Below are 27,576 nucleotides of genomic sequence, written 5' to 3'. Positions count from 1 at the left end.
AGTTAACTAAATTAAATGTTTATTACAAAAATTAAATTGACGATTTGTAAAAAAAAACATAAAAGCTTTACCATTTTTAGTAAGCTACTTTAAAAATGTCTTTTATTAACAATTAATGTAAGCCTTAATAAGTTTATATATTTAAAAGATGGAACTACCATGCCAACCACGGAGGAAACAACACAAACCACCCAAGGAGTGGTTACAATGGTTGTTGATCCTGAAACGACTGGTACTACGACCAACGCTAATCAAGTAGAAGGTAACACTACACCTACCATTGCAACCAGTGTGGAACCAACTACCATGGCAACCAGTGCAGAACCAACTACCATGGCAACCAGTTCAGAACCAACTACCATGGCAACCAGTTTAGAATCAACTACTATGGCAACCACAGAGGAAACAACACAAACCACCCAAGAAGTAGTTACAATGGTTGTTGATCCTGAAACAACTGGTACCACTATGACCAACGCTAATCAAGTGGAAGGTAGCACAACAGCCACCATGGCAACCAGTTCAGAACCAACTACCATGGCAAACAGTTTAGAATCAACTACTATGGCAACCACAGAGGAAACAACACAAACCACCCAAGGAGTAGTTACAATGGTTGTTGATCCTGAAACAACTGGTACCACTATGACCAACGCTAATCAAGTGGAAGGTAGCACAACAGCCACCATGGCAACCAGTTCAGAACCAACTACCATGGCAACCAGTTTAGAATCAACTACTATGGCAACCACAGAGGAAACAACACAAACCACTCAAGGAGTGGTAACGATGGTTGTTGATCCTGAAACGACTGGTACTACTATGACCAACGCAAACCAAGTGGAAGGTAGCACAACAGCCACCATGGCAACCTCTGGCTCAACGACTATAGCAACCAGCGCGGAACCAACTACCATGGCAACCAGTGCGGAGCTAACTACTATGGCAACCACAGAGGAAACAACACAAACCACTCAAGGAGTGGTAACGATGGTTGTTGATCCTGAAACAACTGGTACCACTATGACCAACGCAAACCAAGTGGAAGGTAGCACAACAGCCACCATGGCAACCTCAATGTCGACCGATGAACCAACAACAATGACGACCCCTGAACCAACAACAATGTCGACCCCTGAACCAACAACAATGACGACCCCTGAACCAACAACAATGTCGACCCCTGAACCAACAACAATGACGACCCCTGAACCAACAACAATGACGACCCCTGAACCAACAACAATGACGACCCCTGATCCGACAACAATGTCCACCCCTGAACCAACAACAATGTCCACCCCTGAACCAACAACAATGTCGACCCCTGAACCAACAACAATGTCGACCCCTGAACCAACAACAATGACGACCCCTGATCCAACAACAATGTCCACCCCTGAACCAACAACAATGTCCACCCCTGAACCAACAACAATGACGACCCCTGAACCAACAACAATGACGACCCCTGAACCAACAACAATGTCCACCCCGGAACCAACAACAATGTCGACCCTTGAACCAACAACAATGACGACCCCTGAGCCAACAACAATGTCGACCCCTGATCCAACAACAATGTCCACCCCTGAACCAACAACGATAATGTCTACAACAGGTATGACTTAAAACATTTTACTTTTATTTCTGTGTTTTTATTTCTGTGTTTTTTTACAATGTAGGATAAAGAATAAATTATTCAAGCGATGATAATAACGCGATTCTAAATTTAAAACACAATCATTTAACAAAAGAAATTTTCGCCATTACGGGTAAAGTGGTAGTTTTGCAATCAATTTACTCGGTTTTTATGCATCACTACCTTTCTGTGTTCGCACTTGCCGAGAATAGAACGGTCTATTGGATAAAAAATATTTGGGTTTTTCCAACCAGCAGTAAAAACTTTAAAAAGCAGTTTTATTATTTTAGTTTAAAATGTATAGCTTACAAAAATGTGCAGTTGACAGTCTTAGTTTTATATAACTTGAGTAGCACTTATAAATTCTAAACGTCTTTTTGAAGTAGGTTTAAGTAAAATAGAATTAGTTTTTAACCAATTTAAGGTTATTGAAGTTTAAAATGAATCTCCGAATATCTGAAATATTTCTTCTATGGATGTTAACGTTACTTTGGGCAACAGGTACTTTGGAATTTTATTTTAGTATTGGTTTGTGTAATGCAATAAAAAGAATCGTTGGCCTAAACAATAAGGTGGATTAATAAAAAGCCGGAGCAAAAAAGTTTTTAGTTTACATTTTTTCTACTTGAAAATGTAAACTATTGACGAAAAAATCAAAAGATAAATTTTCGAAATTTTTTTGTCTAGAAGTAACAGGATATGCAACCCATACTTCATCAGAAAATTTAACTACTGCTACTTTTTCTGAGGAAAATGTTAAGGCTGGAACAAGTCCACAAACTATACAACCAAACACGGCAACAACTTTTTCTACCCAAGCTACAGCAACCCATAACGCATCAGTTAAAACAACAAATAGCATTGGAAATAGCACGTTAACAACGACGCCCGGGACATCGATTGGTTACACGACAATACCGGGTACAGTACCCACCGATGCACCAACAACTACTACAGGAGATATGCATTCTTCTTCAGGCCAAAAGAAAACGACAGGTTTTACACAAACTTCAGAATTTACATCTGCGACAAGTTTTTCTACTAATCCATCATTAACTGTTATACTCAACCAAACTTCTGCCACTACTTTCCAACCACCATTAACTACAACCATCCCAAATACAAACCAAACAACCAACTCTACCGCGCCTCCAATCCTTCCCCCTTTACCCCCTCCAACTCTTACACCTTCCACTACGACTTCCCCTCCAATATTGCCTCCTCTCCCTCTTCCAGAAATAACCGCACCACCCGTACCAACAACAGCCACGATGCCTTCTAACCAAACCACTGGAACCAGTGCACCAACAACTGACAATCCTAACCAAACTACTTCTACTACTTTCGAACCACCACTAATCACAACCAGCCCAAACTCAAACCAAACAAGTAACTCTCCCCCTCCACCAATTTTGCCTTCTTTACCTCCTCCAACTTTTACACTTTCCACAATCTCTCCCCCTCCAATTTTGCCCCCTTTACCTCTACCAACTTTTACAACTTCTTCTACTAACGCTCCGCCGATATTGCCTCCTCTTCCCCCTCCACAAATCACTACACTTCCCGTATTAACAACTACAATGCCGACAGTAACCAGTTCACCTTTTATCACCACAACAGCAAGTGGTAACCAAACCACTGAAACCAGTATTTCTTCAACTTCACCAACAACCGTCGATCTCAACTACACTACTGCTGCTACTACTCAATCACCATTAACCACAACAATCACACTTACGAACCAAACCACCGGACCTACCCCAGCCCCAATTCTTCCCCCTCTACCCCCTCCAACTTTTACACCTTTTACTACGACTCCCCCTCCGATACTGCCTCCTCTCCCCCCTCCAGAAATTACTACACCTCCCGTATCAACAACCACAATGCCTTCTAACCAAACCACAGTAACCAGTCCACCTTTCACCTCCACAACAGCAAGTGGTAACCAAACCACTGGTGAAACCAGTGCACCAACAACTCTCGATCCCAATCAAACTACTCAACCGCCACTAACCACAACAACCACAGTTACGAATCAAACCACCAGCCCTACTCCACCACCCATTCTTCCCCCTTTACCCCCTCCAACTTTTACACCTTTTACTACGACTCCTCCTCCAATATTGCCTCCTTTCCCTCCTCCACAAATCAGTACACCTCCAGTATTAACAACCACAATGCCGACAGTAACTAGTTTACCTTTTACAACCACAACAGCAAGTGGTAATCAAACCACTAGAACCAGTATTTCCACAACTCCACAAACAACTTTTGATCCCAATCAAACTACTGCTAATACTACCCAACCACCATTAACCACAACAACCACAGTAACGAACCAAACTACCAGTTTTACTCCACCACCGATTCTTCCCCCTTTACCCCCTCCAACTTTTATACCTTCTACTACGACCCCCCCTCCGATATTGCCTCCTCTCCCTCCTCCAGTAATCACCACACCTCCTGTTCCAACAACCACAATGCCTTCTAACCAAACCACAGCACCTTTTACATCGTCAACAACAAGTGGCAACCAAACCATTGGAACCAGTGTGCCTACTACGACCACAAATACTCCACCAGGACCAGATACACCAACAACAAATTTGATGACAACGATCAAATCGACAACCATTATTAATACCCAAACCACAGTGACCAGTATTGAACCAAATCCACCTACTACAGGTGATCTAGTATCAATTCTAACAATAAAATGTGTTTTTAAGGTGCAAAATTTACCAACTATTATATACCAGTATAACTAGATAATACAACTACTAAACAAAAAGTAAAGTTTAAATGCAAATATTAAAGCAGTTTAGGTGGAGCAGTAGGCCTATAGGTTTTAATTCAGCTTAGATGGCTTTTTAAAACAGTAAAGCAAGATTTTTCAAGAGTAGTAAAGCGTGAGAGAGGTGAAGAAAAGTGGGCATGTTACAAAAATTTTATGACGTATAGGTTTTGTTTTTTTCGCTTTTTAGCCATTTTGAAAATACCCTTACCCTTTTTTTAAAAATAACACAAAACATTGATTCATCGGAGTAAAAATATACATCTTAAAATTTATTTTTTTATAATCAAACACGCTTGTTTTAAATTACTTAATTAACAAAAAGCAATTTTTTTACGTTTTGTTAACGCAAAAATCATTAAAAAAATTAAATTAATTTTTAGAAAATCTAACAAGTAAATAGCGTGGCACAAAAAATCGTAAAAAAAGTTATGGTTTTCCTTTACCTGGAACCAAAGTACTGCGAACATATAAAATTCACGATGTCATTCTTACACGCTTGCTTAGCTATGACATTTTAAAACACTGCCATCATTTTTTTTCGAAGCTCCTGTAAATAGGGTTTGGGTGGGGTCTGATCATTTAAGAACAATAACCTTTACACTTTTTTTACGTACAATTTGTACAGCGGCATTTTTGTAAAGGTTAAACGCGTATGGTGCGCAAATGAACTTTAACTAAGCCTTACGTTTATCACCATGCTATAAAGGTCAGTTTTGATAAAAAAGGGGTTTATACATATACGGGTAAAAAAACAACTTTTAAAAAACTTGCAATTCCAACGTTTATAACACCGATAATAAAGCATTTCTATAGGTTTATAAAAGTATAACATTTTTTGAAGTTTGTTACAATTTTAAATAATTTTTGTTACAATTTTAAATAAGTTTTTATTGCAAAATTATACCTAGGTATGTAATATAGAATCACCGTTACGGAACGGTAGATAACAAAACGACGTCACGTGCTTTTTGCCTATGCTTAAAACCTGGTCACCCTGAAAAATAGTCCGTCCTATTTTCGATTACGTTTCACATGAGCGACATGACGTCAGAATTTTTATGACGTATAAGACTTGCGTGCGTGACTTCGCTTTTAAAATAGAAATTGTTACTTGCAAAATTGCGTCTAATCCCATAACAAAAATGTGATTATTTTTGACTTTAATTTTATATTGTAAGAAATTTAAACTAAAAGTTTAACAAAATGGCAATTACTTTTGATTTTTATACATTTTATAATAAAAAAATAATTAAAATTCTAACGTATAGACAACATTTATTTTACAAATATTTTTTTTTATTTTCTAATTATAATAGGAGCTTCTGATTGTCGCGTAAACAACAGTTGTGATCAAAATGCGACTTGTAAACGCATTTTCAATTTAATTAAAAAAATACAAAATGTTAGCATTTGTTCAAATAGTTATTCCATTTTATTTAATTATATTTGTTTAAAAAAATTGGTTATAAATAAAAGCCTCACGGAATTGGATTTTTTCAACTAAAACTTCTAAAACGTAACAAACCCTGAATCCTTTATTTTAAACTCTTTTTAATTACCATTCAAAATTTTTTTTAAGTTAGTATTTTTTGCAATGACCTTTAAAGTAAAGTAGCTTGCCGTTGCAAAATCTCTCAAATTTAACAAGTGCTTCTTTAAGTTAAAGTGAAACAAAATATCTCCTGGTCTAATAATAGCATAGTTGCGACGATGCAGAAATTCTTGCCAGGTTTTATGCAGAAATTCGTACTGATATATTTTGCAACATGATATATAAATGTTATGATTAATCTGAACTAAATTACTTTTAAAGGGCTTGTAATTTATTTTTAAATCGGCTTAATGCATATAAATTATACAAACAACAAAATACTAAATACTGTATAAATTAAACAAAGCTTTTTTATATCAAATCAATACATAAATAAACAATAAATTTTATTTCTTAATTAATTTCTAGGTAATGATAACGTTTAAAACTGTAAACAAATTTTACAGATATTGATGAGTGCGGACTGATGACAGACAATTGTGACACTAATGCCAACTGCATTAACACAGATGGATCATTTACTTGTGCTTGTAATGCTGGATACATTGGCAATGGAGTAAACTGCACTGATGAAAATGAATGTACTTTAATGACAGACAATTGCGATGCTAATGCTACTTGTACAAATACAGATGGCGCATTTACTTGTGCTTGTAATGCTGGATACACTGGCAATGGAGTAAACTGCGCAGACATAGATGAGTGTACTTTAATGACAGACAATTGTAATGAAAATGCTGCTTGTACAAATACAGATGGCGCATTTACTTGTGCTTGTAATGCTGGATACACTGGCGATGGAGTAAACTGCGCAGACATAAATGAGTGTACTTTAATGATGGACAATTGTAATGAAAATGCTGCTTGTACAAATACAGATGGCTCATTTACTTGTGCTTGTAATGCTGGATACACTGGCAATGGAGTAAACTGCGCAGACATAGATGAGTGTACTTTAATGACAGACAATTGTAATGAAAATGCTGCTTGTACAAATACAGATGGATCTTTTACCTGTGCTTGTAATACTGGATACACTGGCAATGGAGTAAACTGCGCTGATATAGACGAATGTTCAATAAATAGAGGAGGTTGCGACGATAATGCAATGTGTGCGAATACTCCGGGATCATTTACTTGTACTTGCAATGTTAGATACACTGGGGATGGATTCTCCTGTGAATTAGGTTTGTAAAACTATCATAAACGAAAATATAATTACGCCCTAACGGTTATGATTTAATTACAAGCAGTGTTTCTGTGTTATAATATGTTATAAATAATATTGTACAAATAGAAATGTATAAAGCGTAGCAACGGCACCGAATTAAACCTTTGTTTAAATTCTCCATTATTTTAGTTTGTAACAGTATTAAAATAATTTGTATTACTAAAACACGTCATACTGTAAAACCTAATTAATAACATAGTTGCGCCTGAGATAATTAAACATACTGTCAGTCGACCTTAACCTTTCCCGCGATTTAATTCACGAGAAGGTACGGAAATTAAATCTATTTATAAAAATGTAAGTGTTTTTCATTTTACCTGTTCTGTTAAACGTCAACGCAATAAAAAAATTGACGTAAACGGATATTACCAGTTAGGTAACTGCCACTTTCTAACCTTTTGTAACATGAAACACGCCTACGTCTATGCGCCGAATCTCTGTTTTGTTAAGTTGTTTTTCGACACTTTTTTGAATGCCATTACGCTATTTCTATAGAAAAAATTATAACATTTTGTACTTAGCAATTGCATTTTTATTTTTTTTAATATAGGTTTTACATTTAGATTGTAACCAACTGGAGGTTGTGGTTGAATTTCGCGGTCTTGAAATATTGGTCCTAGATTTAAATTACGTACCCTTCGATGGTGATTCTTTTAACTATCTTGTTGAATACGAGGCTAATGGTTCGCCAGTCTCTAGGAGAACTGACAGGAGTGGAGAATTTTTGATTGGTGATCTTGAACCTCAAACAACGTACGTAATTACTGTTCGAACTGACGATGAATGCGCAAGGAATCAGGTCGAGCAAGTGCAAACTGGTATGACTAACAAATATATTTTTACCTTACAATAACTTTAAAATCGTTAAATGTTGAATTCAGTTATAGGTAGATTTAAATGTTGGAACATTTAAAATACCATAACATGTTTTTCTTGTAATAATTTAAAAAAAATCTTTAATAAGATAATCCTTTGTCAAAATATTGTTTTAAATGTAAATGAAATTATATTCATTAAAAACAAGTTGTTTCATAAGTTTAGCTAAAACTATTTATTTTTAGTAATTTTAATTCGCTATTTGTATTTTAGCAAGTCAATGCAGTTTATCATGCACTAACTCATACTGTGTCGTCAATCCATCAAGAAACTTTGAAAGATCATGTTTTTGTTTTGAGAATGCTGAAAGAATCTCTCCAACTTTTTGTGGTTTAGGAGATTTATGTGATCCTAATCCATGCATGGAAAATTCTCAGTGCACATCAAATGGTGTTTCTCCAATTTGTACATGTGATAGTGGATATGATTTAAGTAGCAATGGCCAAGAATGTGTTTGTAAGTAACCAGCAAATATGAAATTAATTTATTATTTTAATGCAAAAGATTTTAAGTACTTTTAATCAACTTATTTTATTTAAAAGTGAGAAATCCATGTGTTCCACAAAGTCCTTGTATAAATGGTGGAAATTGTACATCGCCCGATGGCTTGAACATAATTTGTAATTGCGCTCCTTCTTATACTGGAAAATATTGCGAATTTCAAATGGATCCTTGTTTGTCAAATCCTTGTCAAAACGAAGGAAATTGTTTTTCAAATCAACAATTTACTTCATTTACTTGTTTGTGTGCAGCGGGTTACACAGGTTCGATTACATATATTTGTTTTAAATGTAATATATTGACAACTGTTTATACTTTTTGTTTTAAGCAATAGACTTTGGGTTAAAATTGGAACTATTGTTTCAAATAATTAGTTTATATACCAGTTGTAACAAACTTAAAAATATAATGTTTGTCATTTAAACATTATTACTATCAGGGCTAACTTGCAGTGATGATCTAAATGAATGTTTGGGAAATCCTTGTGCAGATAATGCAATTTGTACTAACACTCAAGGGTCTTTTCAATGTACTTGCATGGAAGGATTTAGGTAAGTTTATTTACCAATTATTGGCTGTTTAAATTTATTTTAATTACTACAAATAATACTGTTAATAAAAGATATTAAATATTATTACGTGTTTTTTTGCAGTGGTAATGGATTTAAATGTGCGGAGATTATATTTATTCCATTTGGGGAAAATGAAGGAGATACTTTAATGTCAGTTCGGGATGATGCAGTCTCATCAACAACTATGTAAAACCTTGTTATTTATAAAGCTTACTTGAATAGAAATCGTATTAATGTTGAATTAAAAAATAATGATATAATTTATACAACTATTGTGTTATTAATAATTTTTTTTAGTTTGGAATATCAAATTCCCTTTGGAGATCGATCTTTTAACGAAATTCGTTCAACTTCCAATGGACTGATCAGTTTGGGAAGTCAACCAAGAGGAGTACAATTTCTGTATAGACCTCGAAGTGAGGGTTTTTTAGGAACTGGTAATGTAGCACTCATTGCTCCATTTTGGGATGATTTTAATCCAAATATACGAAATGATGGTCGAGTTTATTATCAGGTATTTTTATTGGTTCACCTAGAGGCAAAAATAAAAAATAACATAAAATTTAATTCATTAAGCTATACAAATAAAGGTTAACACTATTGCTTGGCAATTTTTTACATGACTTAATTTTAAAACAGGCAATAGATAAAATAAGAACACCAACTCTGTCTCAACCACAACAAGTATTAGTAGATGAAGTTAGAAACCGTATCAGAACAACTTATGGCGCTCAATCATTTGATCCAATATTTGTGTACAAAGTAACTTGGTCAGAAGTTGTAATGTATCCATATTTCTTAACGGGTTACACAGATTTTGTAAGTAAATTTTAACAAACATCAAGTTGCATTTTCGAAATTTTTAAACAAAGTTTGTTTATGAAATATTATTTTTATGTGGTATTGTTTTACAGCCAAGCACTTTTCAAGCTATCCTAACCAGTGATGGATGTAGTACATATATTATATTTCTTTACATGGATTGTGACTTTTTGTGGAATACTGAACTAAGAACTTCAAACAACGGAGTGATTGGTTTTACCAATGGCGGTGACTTAACATTTATAGAAGTACAAGGAAATTACCGACCAGATCAAAGAACACAGGATACTAGTAATTTAATTAGATTGCTGTTGTTTAATGCAGCTTATTAGTTTTATGTGTTTATATTAATGCAATATAAGCAAATAACAGATGTAAAATTATTCTTTTATATAAGATATGACGAACATGCAAGTAGTATCACCACGGCAAGGACAATACTATTACAATCTATCTCCTACAACTCAGACATCTACCCAATCTGCTGCTTGTGGTTGTTTGAATTGGTATGTTGAAGATAGTGCAAGCACCTATGTGCCTTCCACAGAACCTTGTCCTTGTTCACCCATTCAAGCTATATTTGATCGCCGGTTTACATTATCCATTGATGGTTGGTTTGATATTGTTAATAGATTTTATTCAAATTTTGGTTTCAACTCTGCTCCAACAACTGAATGGGATCTGGACTTGGGTAAATATAATAAATCTGTGTGATCAGAATTTGTATTTAAAAAGATTTAATTTCTTATGTTATTTAATGTTGTATTAGGACAAAACTGTTTTCAATTGGTTAATGGAAATGGGCCACGATGTTGTTATGGTTTAAGTGGAACTTTTTCCAGTTCTTGGTCTCGACGAGCTTTTTTTGGTACTTTATTATCTGGTGCTTTTTTCAGTAGACAGGAAAGATTTCAAATACCAGTTATCGATAACAGACGTTTTTTTGCATTTATTAATCGACAAACTTTTGAAAATCAATTGGATAGTGCCCTAAGTAAGTTTTTTTAATTTAAATATAAACTAAAGTAACAATGAGTTATAAGTTAAAAATGTATTAAGATACAATTATTTAACTTTCTAAACTGTACTCCATATTTAAAGATGGTGATTTAATTCCACGAAGACAGTGCTGTGCTCAGAGTGGTTTTGCTGGTTTCTGCAATCTTTATCAAAGAAGAAGACCTTCTGCTTCATGTTCGGGATATAGACCAAGAATTCCAAGTATGATTTCGAATAAAATTTTTAATATTTTTAACAATTATTTAATTTAAATAGATAACTTTTATTTATGAAATATAATTTTTTTAAGACTTCTGTTGGGGAGATCCTCACATTACTACAATAGATCAGCAATTGTACACATTCAATGGACTTGGAGAATATTTTACTATTTTTGCTCCTGGTGTATTTACTTTACAATCACGAACTCGCAGAGTAACAAATGAAGATGGATCTTTAACGGATGCTACTGCATTTAGTGGTTTTGTAGCTCAAGACATTGGCAATCCTTCTGGAAGGGTAAAAATAAAATAATTACATGAAAAAATTGAGTTTATAGGAGTCTAATTTTAAAATTTATGTTTGAATAATACAAAAACTAACATCACATTGATAGCAATAAAAATTAAAAAAAAATTTTTATAGCTTCAAATTGTTGTGGATGATAATGATGCTGATGGAACTGGAGTAATTGTTACTGTAGATGGTGAAACACCCAACATAACAGGAAGTAAGTGCTATGTTGATTAGTTTTTTTTAAGCATGTTTTTTTTATTAAGTAGAATACAATAAAACATATGTAAGTTTGTTTTAAATAATTTTTTTTATGTTTATAATATATATATTTTAGCACTGGAGACTGTTGTTGCAAACATTACTTTATCTGCTGATAATGGAACTTACACTGCAACTTTTCCTAGTGGAACCTCTATGAGTTTAAGTTCTTCAAACTTTATCTTAACTCCTCAGTTTACTGGCGATGAATCTACTTTAAGAAATGTGGCAAGGGGGTTGCTAGGTTTGATTTTTATAGTTTTAAAATAGATAAAAAACTTTAAATTTGTTTAACGCTGTTAGACTTACAGTAATGTATTAATTGGTTTCAATTATTCATAAAGGATTTTGGAATGGTAACTTCACAGATGATTTCCAATTTAGAAATGGAACAACTTTGGACTATGATAGTCTTATTCCGACAGAGTTTTTAGATATTTTGAACGGAACATTATTAGAAAGACCTTTATTTGCATTTGGAGAATCATGTAAGTATTTATCAGTTTTCTTTTTGTGTAAAAAAAAAATTGAAAGGCTTGTGTGTACATTGTATTATGTTAATTTTTTGTAAATTAGCTATTACATTTTAATTCAGGGAGAGTATCAGAAAGTGAAAGTATATTTGATTATGGTAATGAAAGTTATGCTTTTTACAATCCAACCAATTCATCTGAGCCTCCCTTCTTGGAAGAACTTGTTGCCGCGCAAAATGGGACAGCTTTGTTTGAACAGATTGTAGCAAATTGTACAATGGATGGTTCATTGTCAACTACATGCTTGTATGACACTCTTACAACTAATAGAAGTGATATTGGCCAGGCATCTCTTGGCGACTCAATGGCTTCATCTGCTGCAATGGACAACATTGGTAATTTTTCTTAAAACTCCATGTTCAAAAAATATTACATATTTTATTTTGTAAATAATAAAAAATAAAAAAATATTACTGTGTAGCTAACAACCCACCTAATATAACAATTTCTGGAGAATTTTTTGTTGATGGCTTTTTCCAAGCTCGAGTAAATGAATCTAGAACAATTCAGGCAGATGGAACTGACATAGATGATGGTGATACTGTAACACTCTCTATTCGAACCAATAACTCCATAGCAGGAATAACAATAGATGGCAAGTGTTTATTCATTAGTTTAATAATGAATAGCTTAAAGAAAACAGTTAAAAAAACTAACAATAAATTGTGTTTTTATAGTGTGCAAAACTATGTATGTTTTTATTTTATTTAAATCTTAAGGTACTGGTTTAATTTCTTGGACTCCAACTGCTGAAGAAGCGAATAACATTACAATTGATGAGGCTTTGTACATTGAAGCGGTTGATAGTAGAACAGGTGAAAGTTCTGTTCTAGTTAACATCAGGCTGTGTGTGTGTCAAAATAATGGAACTTGTCTTTGGAATGAAACAATGGAGAATTCAGAGTCCGAAACTGTTATGGTAAGTTTTTTGCTTTAGATGACATATTTAAATTACTTTTTTAACAGTTTTTGTATTTATTATTTTCCTTTTGCAATAACGAACTTAAGCAGAATATTATTGATAATGCTTTGTAAAATTTAATTTAAAAACTTAAATGTCTATAACAATTTAGATTGTATCATGTGACTGCACAGAGGCCTGGAGTGGATTAGACTGTTCTCAAGACAGAAATGACTGTGAGGAAATGGGCTGTTTTCCTAATGTTACCTGTACTGATATTGTTGCACCAGCAACTGGATTTGAATGTGGGCCATGTCCCCCAGGAACGGAAGGTAAGCATTCATATATTTTTTGTTTGAGATTTTATAAAAATATATGCTATTTTATTGTGGTCTCGGGTTTGTGAATTATTCTGACTATTTATTAACTTGGTGATCAGTTTTTAGCTTGGCGAAAGTTAATTCTATTTAAGTATGCTAAGATATGGTCAAACTTATAACTTAAAGTAGTAGTGTTCAAATACTACCAAACAATGTCAGCGATATTAATATTCATGTACAAAATTTTTAGGTGACGGTCGGAATTGTTCGGTTATTGATTTCTGTGCATCTAATCCTTGCCAACAGAATTGCTCACTGAATGATGGAAACTTTACTTGTTCATGCACTTCTGGATTTTCAGTCAATACTGCTGATAATACTTTATGTGACGATATTGACGAATGTAGTGGCAGTGACCCTTGTGCTAATGTTACAAATTCATTTTGTCAAAACAATATCGGAAGTTTCAGGTAACCTTTTAATTGCCCTTTTTACCAAATATTGAATTATTTTTTATTATATAACTTCAATGATTTGAAAAAAAAATTATTTAAAACAAATTATTTTAGTTGTGAATGTAATGCTGGATACGAAAGAAATGGTAGTGTTTGTCTTGATATAAATGAATGTGAAACTGGGAATAATTCATGTACTGCAAATACAACCTGTCTTAACACAGCAGGAACATTTGTTTGTGAATGTAATGATGGATTTAGCAGGTAAATATTGTTACAAATATCTTATTATAAGTGCAAATTTTTTACTATATGTTTTAGTCAACTAAAAAAATGTGATAATAATTGATGTTTATTGATTATTGCTTAGATCAGTAAATGCTTCTGCAACAGCGCCTTGTTTTGATGAAAATGAATGTGCTTTAGAAACCGCCAATTGTAGTTCAACAACAGAAGTTTGTGTCAACTTGGTGCCTTTTTTTAGATGTGATTGCAGGTAAAAATTCGAAGAAAAGACACTAGTTGTTTATATTAATATTTTTAAAATAAAGAAATATAGTTAAAATATTTTGTTTGTTTTAGACCTGGGTTTCAATCTGTAAATGGAACTTGTATGGACATTCTTGAATGCCAAAATGCTTCTTTAAGTATGTGCACTTCTTTACATGAGTGTAGAGAAGCCTCTGGTTCCTTTCAATGTGTGTGTCTAGCTGGTTACACTGGAAATGGAACTGTAAGTTTATCATTAATTTCTTCAAGTGTTTTAAACCTAAATAACAAAATGTTTTAATCAAAGGTATGTGAAGATCTGAATGAGTGTGAAGGAAATAACACTGGATGTGCTGCTAACTCAGTTTGTAATAACACAATTGGTGGCTTTGAGTGTATTTGCGATGTTGGTTATGAAGACACTGGCGGCTGCACCAATATAGGTAAGCCATTGGTTGTTGGTGCCAGTGTAAATAAAACAAAATCAATTCAAGGAAATTGATTTGAATATGACTAATGACAGTTGTACCTTCATTGTTATTTTCTAAAGCATTTGGAATCGTAATTGTTTTATGTTTTATTAAAAAGCTATATGTGAGACACAATTTTATTTTATTTTTTAAAACTTCTTTAATTTAATTTTAAATCAACAGATGAGTGTAGTAACTCAACGTTGAATAACTGCGATGTGAATGCAAACTGTACAGACACAGAAGGAAGTTTTACTTGTGAGTGTTTACCTGGTTATACTGGTAATGGAACAACGTGTGAAGGTTGGTTTCAATTCTCTACTTTTTAATTTGGAAGTGGTTTAACAAAATTTAATATAATTTTTTTTAAACATTTTAAGATATAAATGAATGCGTTCTTGATACTCATAATTGTGATGCTAATGCAAATTGCGCAAACACAAATGGATCATTTACTTGTACTTGCAATGTTGGATACTCTGGAGATGGATTAAACTGCAGCGGTAAAATAAAACAAACAAAAAACACATTTTTTAAATGTGCATTTTAATACTTGCTATACTTATTACACTTTTATTGAATTTTTAATATAAACTCAAATTAAATAATATTAAAAATAACCATTTGCTGTATTCAGACGTTAATGAATGTATGCTAAATACTACTAACTGTGGAATGAATGCTGATTGCACAAACACAATTGGAAGCTTTGAATGTGATTGTGGTATTGGTTTCAGTGGAGATGGAATAACATGTATAGGTAAATTATATTACATTTTTAAAATTCTGTTAAACTTTAGCTCTTTTAAAATTTGAAATGAAAAACTTTAAAACAAAAATTCTTTAAAAGAAACACTATATAAAACTCAGCTAGAAAACTAATATGTTTGTAACATGAATATTATTCGGCATATATTAGTTTAAAAAATTAAATAAGGTTTTTTTTTACATGTAAATTTTAACATAAAGTTTTTTTTTAATTTTTTTAGAAACACCAATGTTGAGAGCTCCTATTGTTACGGATTTTACAGCAAACACAATAACAGTGCTGGTTGATGCTTTATTGGCATATGCTGAATATGAAGTGTGTTTTATTTTTGTGTTTAAATCTGTTGAAACTTAATATACTAATAAATAATATCTTTAATTCATGTAAATTCCGATTGCTTTGGTTTTGATGCAGTCAAACATTATTTTAATCCAATTTTAACTGTTATGGTTGTTGTTAGATTATGATAACATCATCTACATCTACAAGGACTGAAAGATTTACATCAAGAGTTTATACTGTAGAAAATCTCGATCCAGACATTGAATATACGTTATCTGCTCGTGTTACAAGTTTTGAAGGAAACAATTTTACTGTTAATTCTACATTTGGACCAAATGCCACTGCTACTACAGGTTTGATATTATTTAATAATTCAATGGTTTTAAAGGAAATAAAATAAATTTAATTTGTTTGTTTCTTAATTTATTTTAGATCCGGTTGTGGAATCTTTTACTGTAGAGTTAACAAGTTTACCTGTATTTGATACTGAACTTTTGAATCCAACATCTGATGCATTTATCAGTTTGAAAGCACAAATTGAAAGTTTATTTTTAATTCAAATTAATCAGGTTTTGGGAACTGGAAGTTTTGGCAGTGTAACCATTTTTTCTTTTAGGTATTCATCTTTATTTTTTTTAGATTACCTAGTTCTAAATTGCAAATTTTTTCTGTATTACAACTATATAGGTATTCATTTATTTTTGGGTTTAACAGAATAAGTTACTAATTACTAAAAGCTGGGCAAGAGTTTATTTTGCTATCTTATCCACTTTTTAATTAGCGAAATATATTAGAATTTTTGTTACAATAAAGCTATAACAATGTAGCTTACTTCTAAATATGCATTTTGTTTATAAGCCAAGGAAGTTTAGCCAGTGGTGAAGCTGCTATTAATAGAAATATCGTGGTAACTCTTGCTGGAGCCAATCTTGCTAATGGAAATTTTTCCAATGCGACTGTAAATGAAGGTTGGCCCAAATTTTTTTTTTCTCTTTTGACAAGTCATTTTTTTAAATAAATTTTTATTTAAATATAAATAAATAATTTATTCAAAAAAATTAAAGTTGGCTTTATTTGTACCTGATTTTCATTATATTTTTTATTTTTTAGTATCTACATCACCACCTCCAAGTATGGTACAGGTTACTAGTTTAACAACAACCTCAGCTACATTTACATTTACTGGAACAGAGAATGCAATTACATATCAGGCATTAGGCAAGTTTGAAATTCATTAAATATTTAATCCAATCATTTAATAACAAAACAGTTGATGTTAAATTTCAAAACATATTAATTTGGCATTTTTATTTTTTTTAATTTAAAACCAACTTTGATTTTCATATTGTTTTGCTTTGTTTCAAATTTAGTTATTTGCAATGGAGCAGCAACTGCATTTGTGACAGCTGATAATACAACTTCTATCAATGCATCAAATCTCACTTCAAACTCAATCTGCTCTGTAAAAATTAGAGCCGTGGTGCCTGCATCTTTTGGAGAAACTTTAACAAATTACAGCAGCGCAACACTTTTTACAACAAGTAGAGTTTAACTTTTGTATTTTTATTTTAAACAAAACCTATTATATAGTAAATGTAAAATTGACTTGTCAAAAAAACATCTTATTTTAAAACCTTTGAGTATATTTTATATACAAGTTTATAATCAATTTTACTAAAAATTTATAAATCAATCAAATTACTTTTACAGGTCCTAGAATTGTTGGATTAAACATAGCAATATCTGGAACTACTGCAACTTTAAGTTTTTTATCAATTGGACGAGCTCTTGTTTACACTATAAGTTCAAATACTTCTTCGCCTTCAATTGAAATTAGTCCACAACCAATAGGAGAGAACATAACTCAGGAATTTACCGGACTAAATACTTCAACAACATATACTTTTATGGTGACTGTTACTATAGTTGACCACATGGGTGCAAATCAAACCAGTGCTGTTTCTACAATTGATGGCACAGTTTTAGGTAAAAAATTATTGACGATAACATTTTTAGAAAAATTATAATTTTTTGTTTTTTCTACATAGCAATGAACTAAATACTTTTATAATATATGCCGAAATAAAAATGTCAAATAAAAAGATAAGTAAATAATATTGGTTCACCTGTAGATTCAGCAGCAACTACTCCAGCACCAGTTGATGAAAACACAACTATGGCTACTACATTTACAATGAATACAACTGAAGCCATAAACAATACTTCAACAGCTGCAACAATGGCTACAAGTACTATGGCTTTAAATGCAACAATGGCTACAAGTACCATGGCCTCAAATGCAACAATGTCAACTGAAGCAATGGCAATTACAAGTACCATGGTCACAAACGCAACAATGGCAACTGAAACAATGGCTACAAGTACCATAGCCCCAAATGCAACAATGGCAACTGCAACAATGGCAAATACAACGGTAGATGCAAATACCCTAGCCAACAATGTAACAATGACAAATGCAAGTACCCTAGCTACTACAGGAACAATGGCAACTACAACAATGACAATTGCTAGTACAATGGGCACTACAGGAACAATGGCAACTGCAAGCACTATGGCCCCAAATGCAACAATGGCAACTGCAACAATGGCAAATACAACGGTAGATGCAAATACCCTAGCCAACAACGTAACAATGACAAATGCAAGTACTCTAGCTACTACAGCAACAATGGCAACTGCAAGTACAATGGGCACTACAGGAACAATGACAACTGCAAGTACAATGGGCACTACAGGAACAATGGCAACTGCAAGCACTATGGCCCCAAATGCAACAATGGCAACTGCAACAATGGCAAATACAACGGTAGATGCAAATACCCTAGCCAACAACGTAACAATGACAAATGCAAGTACTCTAGCTACTACAGCAACAATGGCAACTGCAAGTACAATGGGCACTACAGGAACAATGACAACTGCAAGTACAATGGGCACTACAGGAACAATGGCAACTGCAAGCACTATGGCCCCAAATGCAACAATGGCAACTGCAACAATGGCAAATACAACGGTAGATGCAAATACCCTAGCCAACAACGTAACAATGACAAATGCAAGTACTCTAGCTACTACAGCAACAATGGCAACTGCAAGTACAATGGGCACTACAGGAACAATGACAACTGCAAGTACAATGGGCACTACAGGAACAATGGCAACTGCAAGCACTATGGCCCCAAATGCAACAATGGCAACTGCAACAATGGCAAATACAACGGTAGATGCAAATACCCTAGCCAACAATGTAACAATGACAAATGCAAGTACTCTAGCTACTACAGCAACAATGGCAACTGCAAGTACAATGGGCACTACAGGAACAATGACAACTGCAAGTACAATGGGCACTACAAGAACAATGGCAACTACAAGTACTATTGCTGCAACCCCAACAATGGCAAACACTACAATGGTAACTACAAGCACAATGGAATCTACAGGAACAATGGCATCTGCAAGTACAATGGGACCTACAGAAACAATGACCACTGCAAGTACATCAGCTACTACTCAAACGATGGCAACTGCAAGTACAATGGCTACAACCCAAACAATGGTAAACACAACAATGGTGACTACAAGTACAATGGCAACCACAATTACGATGGGACCTACAGAAACAATAGCACCAACAACCATGGCAATGCAAACTACTATGGCAAACACAACTACTATGCAAACAACTAGCACAACTTTAGGTTTGTTTTCTAAATTATTTTTTCGGTAAATATTTTTGATAAAAAATAGATTTGTTTCAAGTTGATTTACTTAAGCTGATTTAAAACTAAATTGTGTTTTTGTAGTAGTTTTTGTTAACATATGTTTTTTTATAACAGCATGTTCTACTCTGGGATTTACTGAACTATTTAGAGGTGTTAACATTATTGTAGTTAACATAACTTACACACCTTTGCCTGGTGAAAGTCTTAACTTGGTTGTTGAATATTCAAATCAAAATAATGATCAAAGTTCTACAATGGCAAGAACTGCTGGTGAATTTGCAATCAGAGATTTAGTAGCTAGAACTGGATATGTTGTAACTGTTCGAACTAATGATGCATGTATGCTGTCTCAAACATTACAACTACTAACAGGTTTGTATAGTAAAATATAACTACTTTTATAGGCTCTAAGCATTGAGACTAAAATTTTTTCTTTTTATTGCAGTTGAACAATGCAGTTTATCATGCACCAATTCGTACTGTGTTTTGGATCCATCAAGAAACTTTGAAAGATCCTGTTTCTGTTTTGAAAATGCTGAAAGGGTGTCTGCACTTATATGTAGATTGGGAGATGTCTGTGATTCCAACCCGTGCATGGAAAATTCTCAGTGCACATCAAATGGTGTTTCTCCAATTTGTACATGTGATAGTGGATATGATTTAAGTAGCAATGGCCAAGAATGTGTTTGTAAGTAACTAGCAAATATGAAAATAATTTATTATTTTAATGCAAAAGATTTTAAGTACTTTTAATCAACTTATTTTATTTAAAAGTGAGAAATCCATGTGTTCCACAAAGTCCATGCATAAATGGTGGAAATTGTACATCGCCCGATGGCTTAAACACAATTTGTAATTGCGCTCCTTCTTTTACTGGAAAATATTGCGAATTTCAAATGGATCCTTGTTTGTCAAATCCATGTCAAAACGAAGGAAATTGTTTTTCAAATCAACAATCTACTTCATTTACCTGTATATGTGAAGCGGGTTGGACAGGTAAGAGTATATTTTTTACTATTTTTTAAGCCTTATTATTATACCAAAACGATTTTTGTTTACTTTTTTTATTTTTGTTTTAATGTTTTTAGGAGAAACTTGCAGTATTGATGTTGATGAATGTTCGGGAAATCCTTGTGCAGATAATGCAATTTGTACTAACACTCAAGGGTCTTTTGTATGTACTTGTATGGAAGGATTTAGGTAAGTTGAAAATTTTGTTTTTTGAGAGTTGTGTAATAGAATATAAAAATTCAAAGAAATTACAAAATTGTTCAAATAATGAGTGGTTGTTTTTTTAGTGTAAATATTATATGCCAAACTGATATAAAATTGTAAGTATTTTTATGTATGTTTATTTTTAGTGGCGATGGACTTAAATGTGCAGAGATTATATTTATTCCATTTGGGGTAAATGAAGGAGATACTTTAATGTCAGTTCGGGATGATGCAGTCTCATCAACAACTATGTAAAACCTTGTTATTTATAAAGCTTACTTCAATAGAAATTGTGTTATTGTTGAAACAAAAAATAATGCGATAATTTATACAACTATTGTGTTACTAATAATTTTTTTTAGTTTGGAATATCAAATTCCTTTTGGTGATCGATCTTTTAACGAAATTCGTTCAACTTCCAATGGACTGATCAGTTTGGGAAGTCAACCAAGAGGAGTACAATTTCTGTATAGACCTCGAAGTGAGGGTTTTTCAGGAACTGGTAATGTAGCACTCATTGCTCCATTTTGGGATGATTTTAATCCAAATATACGAAATGATGGTCGAGTTTATTATCAGGTATTTTTAATGGTTCACCTAGAGGCAAAAATAAAAAATAACATAAAATTTAATTCATTAAGCTATACAAATAAAGGTTAACACTATTGCTTGGCAATTTTTTACATGACTTAATTTTAAAACAGGCAATAGATAAAATAAGAACACCAACTCTGTCTCAACCACAACAAGTTTTAGTAAATGAAGTTAGAAACCGTATCAGAACAACTTATGGTGCTCAATCATTTGATCCAATATTTGTGTACAAAGTAACTTGGTCAGAAGTTGTAATGTATCCATATTTCTTAACGGGCTACACAGATTTTGTAAGTAAATTTTAACAAATATCAAGTTGCATTTTCGAAATTTTTAAAAAAGTTTGTTTATGAAATAATATTTTTATGTGGTATTGTTATACAGCCAAGCACTTTTCAAGCTATCCTAACCAGTGATGGATGTAGTACATATGTTATATTTCTTTACATGGATTGTGACTTTTTGTGGAATACTGAACTAAGAACTTCAAACAACGGAGTGATTGGTTTTACCAATGGCGGTGACTTAACATTTATAGAAGTACAAGGAAATTACCGACCAGATCAAAGAACACAGAATACTAGTAATATAATTAGATTACTGTTGTTTAATGCAGCTTATTAGTTTTTTGTGTTTATATTAATGCAATATAAGCAAATAGCAGATGTAAAATTATTATTTTATATAAGGTATGACGAACATGCAAGTAGTATCACCACGGCAAGGACAATACTATTACAATCTATCTCCTACAACACAGACATCAACCCAATCTGCTGCTTGTGGTTGTTTGAATTGGTATGTTGAAGATAGTGCAAGCACCTATGTGCCTTCCACAGAACCTTGTCCTTGTTCACCCATTCAAGCTATATTTGATCGCCGGTTTACGTTATCTATAGATGGATGGTTTGATATTATTAATAGATTTTATTCAGGGTTTGGTTTCAACTCTGCTCCAACAACTGAATGGGATCTGGACTTTGGTAAGTATAATAAATTAACTTTTAATAAACTATGTAAGAAATTTAGTGTCGAAATAATATTACATTGGTATGTTATTGCAGGACAAACCTGTTTTCAATTGGTTAATGGAAATGGGCCACGTTGCTGTTATGGTCTGCGAGGATTTTTCTCTAATTCTTGGTCACGTGGTGCTTTTTTTGGTACTTTATTATCTGGTGCCTTTTTCAGTAGACAGGAGCGATTTCAAATACCGGTTGTTGATAACAGACGTTTTTTTGCATTTATTAATCAACAAACATTTGAAAATCAATTAAATAGCTCGTTAGGTAAGTTTGTTTTTAGTTTAAGTATATGTAAACAAAATGTTAATTTTAATCTTGAAAATGGTAATTTTAATCTTAAAAATGGTAATTTTAATCTTAAAAATGTTAATTTAAATGTTAATAAATTTTGATATGATATTTGTATAATTAAATGTGTTTAAAGATGGTGATTTGATACCAAGAAGACAGTGCTGTGCTCAAAGTGGTTTTGCTGGTTATTGCAATCTCTATCAAAGACAAAGACCGCCAGCAACATGCTCAGGATATAGACCAAGAATTCCAAGTATGTTTTATGACAAGTTTATTAAATTTAATTACTAAAATAATGCAACATCAAAATTTTCTTAAGATTTCTGTTGGGGAGATCCTCACATTACTACAATAGATCAGCAATTGTACACATTCAATGGACTTGGAGAATATTTTACCATTTTTGCTCCTGGTGTATTTACTTTACAAGCACGAACTCGCAGAGTAACAAACGAAGATGGATCTTTAACGGATGCTACTGCATTTAGTGGTTTTGTAGCTCAGGACATTGGCAATCCTTCTGGAAGGGTAAACAACAAAAATATTTATTATAATTTTATAGCATTTTTATTTTAAAATTTACAACTACTTTTTTAGCTTCAAGTTTTAGTTGATGATAGTGTTGCTGATGGAACTGGAGTTATTGTAACTGTAGATGGTGAAACACCTAACATAACAGGAAGTAAGTGCTAAGTTAATTATTTTTTATAGGCCATTTATTTTCAATAAACAGAATACATTTAAATCTTTTTATGTATGATTGTTTAACATAATTTTTCTCTAATTATACTACATTTATGTTTTAAGCATTGGAGACTGTTGTTGCAAACATTACTTTATCTGCTGATAATGGAACGTACACTGCAACCTTTCCTAGTGGAACTTCAATGAGTTTAAGTTCTTCAAACTTTATCTTAACTCCTCAGTTTACTGGCGATGAATCTACTTTAAGAAATGTGGGAAGGGGATTGCTAGGTTTGATTTACAGTTTATTTAAAAAAAAACGCCTGTTTTTTTGCTTTTTTAAATATAAATAAACACATTTAATTAATCTTAATAATCATTTTTTTATGTTATTGTAGGATTTTGGAATGGTAACGTCACAGATGACTTCCAATTTAGAAATGGAACAATTTTAGACTATAACAGTCTTCTTCCAACAGAATTTCTCGACATTCTTAATGGAACACTGTTAGAAAGACCACTTTTTGCATTTGGAGAATCTTGTATGTACATTTATATTAATATATAACTTTAGCAACTTAGTTATAAAACTCGAAACACTGTAATATCTTTAGAATTTTAATTTTACATTTTTTAAACTTAATTGACAGGGAGAGTATTAGAAAATGAAAGTATATTTGATTATGGTAATGAAAGTTATGCTTTTTACAATCCAACCAATTCATCTGAGCCTCCCTTCTTGGAAGAACTTGTTGCAGCACAAAATGGGACAGCTTTGTTTGAACAGATTGTAGCAAATTGTACAATGGATGGTTCATTGTCAACTACATGCTTGTATGACACTCTTACAACTAATAGAAGTGATATTGGTCAGGCATCTCTTATGGACTCAATGGCTTCAAGTTCTGCAATGGCAAATATTGGTTTGTGTTTTTGTATTGTTTTTGAACAAGTTTAAAAATTGTTTTTCTTTTGTTTTTGACACAAATTAGTTGTAATTTTATGTTGCCTACACAAATGGTAAATACACAATCATGTAAGGTGTAAAAAACATTTTTGCTATATCATTTTAATTGCTTTGACTTTTATTTAGACAACAACCCACCCAATATAACAATTTCTGGACGCTTTTTTGTTGATGGCTTTTTTCGGGCTCGAGTAAATGAAAATAGAACAATTAATGCAACAGGAAGAGACATTGATGCTGATGATACTGTAACACTATCTATTCGAACCAATAATTCGATAGCAGGAATAACAATTGATGGTAAATGAATGAATTTTTTTTTAAATAAGCAGCAAAACCTTGTAAATTTGATTAAAAATCTAAAGGTATTTGTATTAAAAAATCTAGTTGGCCAAAGCTGTAATGTTAATATAATATTTATTTGGTAATATTCTAAAGTTTGACTTTTAAAAACTTATTAAAACTATGTTTTTAGGAAATGGTGTTATTTCTTGGACTCCAACTAATGAAACAGTTCAGGGCATTACAGTTGATAACGCTTTATATATTGAAGCGGTTGATAGTAGGACTGGTGAATCTTCTCTTCTGGTTCCTATCAGGTTGTGTGTTTGCGAAAATGATGGGGTTTGTATTTGGGATGAAACAATGGAGACTTCGGTGTCTGACACTTTAATGGTGAATTAAATTAATTTACAACTTAACAAAATACTTTTTTTAAATCTATGTAGTGTTTTTACAAATTATTTCTTAATTTTGTTAAAATACATTTATTAAATTTTTAAATTGTTTAAACTATTTGCAAAATTTACTTTTTTTAATGTTTAAGTGATTGTAATATTGTTTTAAGGTTGTATCATGTAACTGCACGGAGGCTTGGAGTGGATTGGACTGTTCTCAAGACAGGGATGATTGTGAGGAAATGGGTTGCTTTCCAAATGTTACATGTATGGATAATGTTGCACCAGCAATTGGATTTGAATGTGGGCCATGTCCACCGGGCAATGAAGGTTATTAAATTTTCTCATTAAAATCCACTTCATGAAAAAATTGTTGTAACAATCCTATTCTTAAAATTTTTTATAGACAGAATTATTTCATTTTAACTTATCAGGCTCTAAAAAATTATAATATCATTTGTAATGATATTTTGGTAAAAATATAAGTAAAAAATTTATGTAAAAGGTGATGGACGCAACTGTTCGGTTATTGACTTCTGTGCATCTAATCCTTGCCAACAGAATTGCTCACTGAATGATGGAAACTTTACTTGTTCATGCACTTCTGGATTTTCAGTCAATACCACTGATAATACTTTATGTGACGATATTGATGAATGTAGTGGCAGTAACCCTTGTGCTAACGTCACAAATTCATTTTGTCAAAATAACATAGGAAGCTTCAGGTAACATTTTTTATTTGCAATACAGCTATAAACCAGTTATTTAATAATTCAATTATTATTTTTATTTTTTAATTAAAGTTAAAATTATTTTGTAAATAGATGTAATTAACCCAAACCTTTTTTTAATCTCAGTTGTGAATGTAATGTTGGATATGAAAGGAACGGTAGTGTTTGTCTTAATATTAATGAATGTGAAACTGGGAATAATTCATGTACTGCAAATACAACTTGTCTTGACACAGCAGGAACATTTGTTTGTGAATGTGATGATGGATTTAGCAGGTAGGTCTTTTGTAAAAATGTGTTTTATATGTTAAATTTCTTCTTAGTTATTGTTAAATTTATTTAACGCTTCTTTACATTTATAGAAAAACAATACATATCAATCTTATTATAACTTTTTAATAAATATTGTTTAATATAAAGTCATTTTCATTTTTACTATTTTAAAATCTGATAACTCTTTTGATTTATTACATATTTAGATCAGCCAATGCTTCTGCAACTGCACCCTGTTTTGATGATAATGAATGTGATTTAGGAACATCCAGTTGTAGTTCAACAACAGAAGTGTGTGTCAACTTGGTGCCTTCTTTTAGATGTGATTGCAGGTATAATACTTAAACAGCATAAAAATTAAATCTATTTTTTTTAACTATTTAATATATATTAATAGTAAAATAATATTTCCGTTAAATATAACCGAATGGTACTTCAAATTTTACACAAATTTTTTAATTAATATTTAACAGAACTGGGTTTCAATCTGTGAATGGAACTTGTATGGACATTCTTGAATGCCAAAATGCTTCTCTAAGTATGTGCACTTCTTTGCATGAGTGTAGAGAAACCTCTGGTTCCTTTCAATGTGTGTGTCTAGCTGGTTACACTGGAGATGGAACTGTAAGTTTATTATGAAATTGTGAAACATTTGGGTAATGTTATTAAACAACAGAAAAAACAAAGTTATGTGACATTATTTAAAAATGTTTTAAAGTGTTTAAACATATGTGAATATAATAGGTATGTGAAGATATTAATGAATGTGAATTGAACACCACTGAATGTTCAAACAACTCTGTTTGTAATAACACTAATGGAGGATTTGAATGTGTTTGCAATGCAGGATTCGAAGATACTGGTAGTTGTACAAACTTAGGTAAACCATTTACAGTTAGGCCACTTTACACTTATTTTCATAAGTATTTTTCATAATTTTTTTTTGTATATATATTTATCCTCTTCGACTCAGTCTCGAGTTGCCTGTGGCAGTTTGGAATATTATAGATTATAATTGCCTGAAAATTATATTGCTGATTAAGTGCTGGCTCAGTAGGAGTTCAAACCGTTTATAGCGCCTTACTCAAGGGCCCTACAGCATGAGCTCAATTGGGATTGAACCCACGATGTAGCAAGTGTTCTTTTAGAACATTGCAGCAAAGTAGTTTAATTTACGCAAAAATAAACACAATTTTTAATTAGTTAATATAAATTAATTTATACAACTTTATCATTAATTAAACATAAACAAATTAATTATCAGATGAATGTAGTAACTCAACGTTGAATAACTGCGATGTAAACGCAAACTGTACAGATACCGTAGGAAGTTTTACTTGTGAGTGTTCAGCTGGTTATACTGGTAATGGAATTACATGCGAAGGTTT

The 27,576-nt window shown here is 32.5% G+C and overlaps 1 protein-coding gene across 8 annotated transcripts in view; it reads left to right on the top strand.

The window, feature by feature from the left end:
- The window catches only part of LOC145750684 (uncharacterized), a 60,501-nt gene that overhangs the window by 8,197 nt on the left and 24,728 nt on the right, over window positions 1–27,576 (top strand). For 6 of the 8 annotated variants that reach the window (XM_082566766.1, XM_082566772.1, XM_082566765.1 and 3 more), the window contains 62 exons: window positions 149–1,621; window positions 6,438–7,178; window positions 7,786–8,040; window positions 8,312–8,554; window positions 8,641–8,862; window positions 9,039–9,150; window positions 9,253–9,357; window positions 9,469–9,685; window positions 9,811–9,990; window positions 10,086–10,284; window positions 10,391–10,684; window positions 10,763–10,987; window positions 11,095–11,214; window positions 11,303–11,511; window positions 11,638–11,722; window positions 11,843–12,010; window positions 12,111–12,254; window positions 12,362–12,634; window positions 12,721–12,894; window positions 13,019–13,218; window positions 13,373–13,532; window positions 13,771–13,990; window positions 14,090–14,239; window positions 14,346–14,471; window positions 14,558–14,708; window positions 14,772–14,907; window positions 15,118–15,237; window positions 15,315–15,437; window positions 15,572–15,694; window positions 15,924–16,018; window positions 16,164–16,338; window positions 16,418–16,601; window positions 16,844–16,953; window positions 17,096–17,203; window positions 17,356–17,526; window positions 17,696–17,971; window positions 18,118–19,707; window positions 19,846–20,103; window positions 20,177–20,419; window positions 20,506–20,727; window positions 20,820–20,931; window positions 21,093–21,197; window positions 21,309–21,525; window positions 21,651–21,830; window positions 21,925–22,123; window positions 22,230–22,523; window positions 22,605–22,829; window positions 22,990–23,109; window positions 23,176–23,384; window positions 23,454–23,538; window positions 23,664–23,831; window positions 23,939–24,082; window positions 24,191–24,463; window positions 24,634–24,807; window positions 24,983–25,182; window positions 25,355–25,514; window positions 25,690–25,909; window positions 26,042–26,191; window positions 26,395–26,520; window positions 26,662–26,812; window positions 26,933–27,068; window positions 27,453–27,572. In XM_082566766.1, coding sequence (XP_082422892.1) covers window positions 149–1,621; window positions 6,438–7,178; window positions 7,786–8,040; window positions 8,312–8,554; window positions 8,641–8,862; window positions 9,039–9,150; window positions 9,253–9,357; window positions 9,469–9,685; window positions 9,811–9,990; window positions 10,086–10,284; window positions 10,391–10,684; window positions 10,763–10,987; window positions 11,095–11,214; window positions 11,303–11,511; window positions 11,638–11,722; window positions 11,843–12,010; window positions 12,111–12,254; window positions 12,362–12,634; window positions 12,721–12,894; window positions 13,019–13,218; window positions 13,373–13,532; window positions 13,771–13,990; window positions 14,090–14,239; window positions 14,346–14,471; window positions 14,558–14,708; window positions 14,772–14,907; window positions 15,118–15,237; window positions 15,315–15,437; window positions 15,572–15,694; window positions 15,924–16,018; window positions 16,164–16,338; window positions 16,418–16,601; window positions 16,844–16,953; window positions 17,096–17,203; window positions 17,356–17,526; window positions 17,696–17,971; window positions 18,118–19,707; window positions 19,846–20,103; window positions 20,177–20,419; window positions 20,506–20,727; window positions 20,820–20,931; window positions 21,093–21,197; window positions 21,309–21,525; window positions 21,651–21,830; window positions 21,925–22,123; window positions 22,230–22,523; window positions 22,605–22,829; window positions 22,990–23,109; window positions 23,176–23,384; window positions 23,454–23,538; window positions 23,664–23,831; window positions 23,939–24,082; window positions 24,191–24,463; window positions 24,634–24,807; window positions 24,983–25,182; window positions 25,355–25,514; window positions 25,690–25,909; window positions 26,042–26,191; window positions 26,395–26,520; window positions 26,662–26,812; window positions 26,933–27,068; window positions 27,453–27,572 — 14,148 coding nt within the window. Of the gene's footprint in view, window positions 1–148; window positions 1,622–1,667; window positions 2,144–2,329; window positions 4,331–6,437; window positions 7,179–7,785; window positions 8,041–8,311; window positions 8,555–8,640; window positions 8,863–9,038; window positions 9,151–9,252; window positions 9,358–9,468; window positions 9,686–9,810; window positions 9,991–10,085; window positions 10,285–10,390; window positions 10,685–10,762; window positions 10,988–11,094; window positions 11,215–11,302; window positions 11,512–11,637; window positions 11,723–11,842; window positions 12,011–12,110; window positions 12,255–12,361; window positions 12,635–12,720; window positions 12,895–13,018; window positions 13,219–13,372; window positions 13,533–13,770; window positions 13,991–14,089; window positions 14,240–14,345; window positions 14,472–14,557; window positions 14,709–14,771; window positions 14,908–15,117; window positions 15,238–15,314; window positions 15,438–15,571; window positions 15,695–15,923; window positions 16,019–16,163; window positions 16,339–16,417; window positions 16,602–16,843; window positions 16,954–17,095; window positions 17,204–17,355; window positions 17,527–17,695; window positions 17,972–18,117; window positions 19,708–19,845; window positions 20,104–20,176; window positions 20,420–20,505; window positions 20,728–20,819; window positions 20,932–21,092; window positions 21,198–21,308; window positions 21,526–21,650; window positions 21,831–21,924; window positions 22,124–22,229; window positions 22,524–22,604; window positions 22,830–22,989; window positions 23,110–23,175; window positions 23,385–23,453; window positions 23,539–23,663; window positions 23,832–23,938; window positions 24,083–24,190; window positions 24,464–24,633; window positions 24,808–24,982; window positions 25,183–25,354; window positions 25,515–25,689; window positions 25,910–26,041; window positions 26,192–26,394; window positions 26,521–26,661; window positions 26,813–26,932; window positions 27,069–27,452; window positions 27,573–27,576 lie in introns of those variants that run through there. The other 2 variants (XM_082566770.1, XM_082566769.1) reach the window with 2 other exon arrangements.

This window comes from Corella eumyota, chromosome 4 (assembly GCF_963082875.1).
Source record: "Corella eumyota chromosome 4, kaCorEumy4.1, whole genome shotgun sequence".
NCBI lineage: Eukaryota > Metazoa > Chordata > Ascidiacea > Phlebobranchia > Corellidae > Corella > Corella eumyota.
This window is presented reverse-complemented; position numbering and strand designations above follow the sequence as displayed.